Genomic DNA, 4,319 nt, shown 5'->3' on the forward strand with positions numbered 1-4,319 from the left:
CTATTAGGAACTCATGATCTATAGCTTCATAAGCATGGCTCCAATCCCACTTATGGAAACTTTTGGGACCATCTCCCCTAGACCTTATGACATCCCTCAAATGGGTCCCTTTTTTTTTGTGGGGGGCGGCTAATGTGCAGCAGTGAGAAGCCAACTGGTTGTTGGACCCAATGGTGTGTTCCAGCGAAATGCACAGGTAGTCGTTGAGGTGCATGATTTCACATTCAGTGTATTCTAAGTTCTAACTTCAACCCCACCCAGAACACCAGTGGTTTGAACTTTGAAGCAGTGGAGCAACACCATGTTGTCGCCACCTACAGTTCGAACTGAAGACTTAACACTCTACCCCATACTAAGGCACTAACCACCAATGCATTTTAGTTTAGCCAATCCACACTTTTGTTGATTATAATTTTCCAGCAATCATTCCCAAACCCACAAAGAGTTGCACCAAATGCCTTCAAGAAACTGAAGTAGACAAAGTCACCTTTCTTTTAGTTGGAATCTCATGATCCATTAAAGAAAATTCATTTCCCCTTGGAAAAAAGCCCCATATAGAACCCTCTTACACAAATGATCAACTACAACAATCTAGTTCTCGTTCTTTTCTTTTTCTTTTTTTTTTTCAGTTCAAAACAGATGAAGGAAACATCGAGTACAAGTGGTAGAAAATATGAGGGAAAAATTGAAAAAAAAAAATTACAGCAAATCAAATGAATAGTTTAACAAGCAGGCAATGAGAACAATCACTTCAGAAGAGTCCGATTCTTTTCCCCCTTCTTCAGTAAGGTAGCCTAATTTCAACTGTGTGCCTCTTTAACAAAGGTCACATCACCACTTACAGCTAACGGAGACAGCAGGCTCTTCTCTTGATCATCATCAATTTCTGTTGACTCACGGGCAGTGGTGGTTGATACAGATTCTGTACATTCTTCTTCTAAAAGCAATAATCAAAACAGCAATAGAAAAATTAGCAAATGATAGTGGTAAGCGAGCTATTGAATTATACATGTATGAGAGATGTAGAGTCAAGCAAAATTTTAGATATGAAAGATACCAAAAAAATGAGGACTTTCACCTGAACAATCATGGTATTCAGGCATCTGTTTGACAGTAGTTACTTGAAGGCTTTCTGGAAGCAGACAACTACACAAAGCACCTAAGTTTGACAAAAAGGTTTAATTATAAAGCTTATCATCATATAATAATGCTACTTCTTTCACATCCCAGAAAAAGGAACAATCAAAGGACATTATAAAGATCAACTTTGACCAAATTAATAAATAAAAAGGGTTCAAATGATCGTAGGGAAAAGGAATGGTTCTATCTTCATTTCCACTGTAATTTCAAGACACAAAGCCACTGATTGAAAGTCCAATCCTTGTACATGGAATCAGAGTAAAGAATCAGGGTGCCATAACTGATGCAATGAAAAAAAAAAACAAAAAAAAACTGTCATTGTTTTCAGGTTCTGAAGTCCCTACACATTTACCAATTACATTCATTTCATTAATGATATTAACAAACTATGTCAATGCAAATGATGTAGGTTAGAAATAAGTGATTTTTTTAAGGGAAAGCCTAATTTCCACAGGCAAGTTATATATAAAAATAAATCTCATGTCCTATAATGATCCTTGGCTACAAGGGCTAAAATAACTGAGTGGACATGAAGCTCAAATGTTTTCAACTTATTATTTGCGGCATCCATTCTGGTCGATCAACACCCCACCAACATCTCCCCCCCCCCCCCCCCTTTTTTTTCCCACCACAAAAAAAGAAAAAAAGGAAATGGAAGATTAGTCAATGTAAAGTGCATTATACCTAGCCGGGCAAGCCGATTCACCCACCCTGGGATGTGTTTTCCTGTCAATCTCCATGAAATATCATCTGTAAAATGGTTGCAATTCTTGGAAATGAGGTGATAGGTATCCCCATGATACTCAGAAGCTGCGTTCTCAATAAATGTTCGGAATTCAGTTGGAGGCATAGTTATGTGGCCTAATACAATGGAACTTCGGTAAATAAAACCTGGGCAACTCCTTGGTTCCACTTCAAAAACTCCACTCGCTGGGAAGTCATGAGCTCCAAATCCATACTCCTTACCATGAACTGTCCATTAACATTGACAAAATAATGTTGTTCATTAGATCTAAAATTTAATAACAATAAAGCTAATAATAAAGAAAACTGCAATAAAAATTCTCATCTATACTTCACAAGTCTTTCAAAACAGAAGATTGAAAATCTCACTATTAATTTGTATAAAACTATTCTTAAATAGAAATAATTGTTATCCTAAATTAGAAACTTTTGTTTAAATTGAACAAACTTCATACATAGAACTCCAAATTGACCAAATCTCTCCCTGAACATTCCAACTGATAGTTCTTTCATAACTCAATGATATATCAGAGACCTATAACATTCTCCCCATCCAGTTGGTTAGATTAAAACAGAAGAAAAGGAAAAGATGCCCACCCACCCTACATATGTGGTTAGACAAAAGGATCGCAATGTCACCATTCTAGATTCTGGTATATGTAAGTACACAGGATGATTGAATAATGACTCAGATATACGGGCTAATGGAAAGTGTTATAATGATATAAAAATGGACTAAATTAAAAACTGTACAAAATGTCAGTAATTTGTAGTCTATGTGGCAAATGATCAAAGGAACTCCAGAGCATTCAAATCCAGTATTAAACCTCTAGGAACCAAATGTATGCATATATTCATTAAATGTTCATACGCCTTAGCAGTGTATTCTTCTTCAAAACCTCACAATCAAGTAAAAAAATTGAGTCTTTTTGGGGGGTTAATTAATTTTCTTACTAACCTGCGGCAAAGTAATTTTTGCTATAAACAAAGTATAATATTCCACAATTTCTTTGAGATGCATGCCTCACTTAACATGCATTCTTTAGGTCAAGCAAACCCAATTATTTCACAGAAGGGCACTGCCACACCTAAACCATCTTACCAAATCACAATGCCCCCTAAATAAGAATCTCACTTCCTAATTAGTTACCACCAAACTGAAGTACATGCCAATGGCATGCAAAGAAAATACTTCGCATCACATGCAACCAAATGCATCAATACCAGTTCTATAACGACATTGCTAAATCATAATTTATTTATTTTGGTCAATACCTACTAAATCATAAACAACTGAAAAGCATGTTCATCAAGAATGCTAAAACTTGCACACAACTCATTTCAAACCAAGTTCTGCATACCACTCATCATTTCATTTTCTTTCTCAAGCTACCAATTTTCAAATGTACACCAATTAATTCATGTTCCATACATAAAAAGATGTAAACTAAATGAAAAAAGAACATTCAAATAATAAATTTGAGCAAACCCACAAATTTCAACTCCTTTCTCTCATCCACTCAAATATTCAAACCCTCTGTCCAAAAACAATATACCGCCCCAAAAAAAAAACCCAAATAAAATAAAGCAACACCCAGATCACCAAAACACAAAAAACAGCCAAAACATTTGTGGAGAGCAGGGAAAGAAAAGAAAAAAGAAGAAGAGAAATTTACTCTTACCAACCTTCAATACCGGAATGAAAGATCCCAAAACCAAACCAAACCATGTAATTGTTGATAGGGGTGAGATCATACACGTTTAGCACCACCTGGGTCTCAATGTTCTTGTTGTTCCCATCCGAGTTCATTGATGTACTACTCTCTGCCCCCATTACAGATATCCAACACACACACAAAAATATTATCTTTTTATCTTCAAGTTCTTTCTTCTCATGCCACCGGAGAGAGAGAAAGAGGGAAAGATTTGAGGGTCAGAGATCCATCTGCTAATCTCCGAGCAGATAGAGAGAGAGAGGTGAAGAGAAAAGTTTGCGGCTTTTGATTTTGAGATATAAAAGCAAAAGCAAAAGCAAAAGCAAAATTGGCAAACGAAGGGAGAGGAAAAGGACAAAAGGAGGTCAAGGTGTCTGCTTTTCATTCATTGGCTTCACAATACAAAACAATGGATTCACATCACACAACGTTTTTTTTAAATAAAAACCAAAAAAAAGTGTTTCAGATTTACAACTCGGTCAGGCACTACTCGGTGAGTTGACTCTTCGGTGATTGTGAACGATTTGCAATTTTTTCCAGCTAATTTGGACTCTGTTTTTTTAGTACAGTTAATTACAATCGACCCCTACTTTTATAGAAACAAGTTATCCCATATTGAATGTTGGTTACAACCTACTACAAGTAGCGAACCTTTACTGAAAAATGATTTGTTTTTTGTTTTTTTTTTTTTTTTTAATGTTTTCTTGGGGTTTGATTGAA

The 4,319-nt window shown here is 35.8% G+C and overlaps 1 protein-coding gene across 4 annotated transcripts; it reads right to left on the bottom strand.

Moving 5' to 3' along the window:
- Positions 1–474: 474 nt before the first annotated feature.
- LOC126715335 (deSI-like protein At4g17486) lies at positions 475–3,995 on the bottom strand. Of its 4 annotated transcripts, XM_050415899.1 has the most exons (5): positions 3,571–3,991; positions 2,032–2,112; positions 1,825–1,950; positions 1,079–1,159; positions 475–937 (listed from the first exon to the last, which is right to left on the bottom strand). In XM_050415899.1, the coding sequence occupies exons 1-5, from the start codon at positions 3,716–3,718 to the stop codon at positions 801–803; spliced, it is 573 nt and encodes a 190-aa protein (XP_050271856.1). In that variant the 5' UTR covers positions 3,719–3,991; the 3' UTR covers positions 475–800. The 4 variants fall into 4 exon arrangements, with proteins under 4 accessions (XP_050271856.1, XP_050271855.1, XP_050271853.1 ...); XM_050415898.1 differs by having other exon boundaries at positions 1,825–2,112; positions 3,567–3,995; XM_050415896.1 differs by having other exon boundaries at positions 475–934; positions 1,825–2,112; positions 3,571–3,994.
- Positions 3,996–4,319: the final 324 nt, after the last annotated feature.

The sequence above is a fragment of the Quercus robur genome, chromosome 2, assembly GCF_932294415.1.
Source record: "Quercus robur chromosome 2, dhQueRobu3.1, whole genome shotgun sequence".
Taxonomy (NCBI): domain Eukaryota; kingdom Viridiplantae; phylum Streptophyta; class Magnoliopsida; order Fagales; family Fagaceae; genus Quercus; species Quercus robur.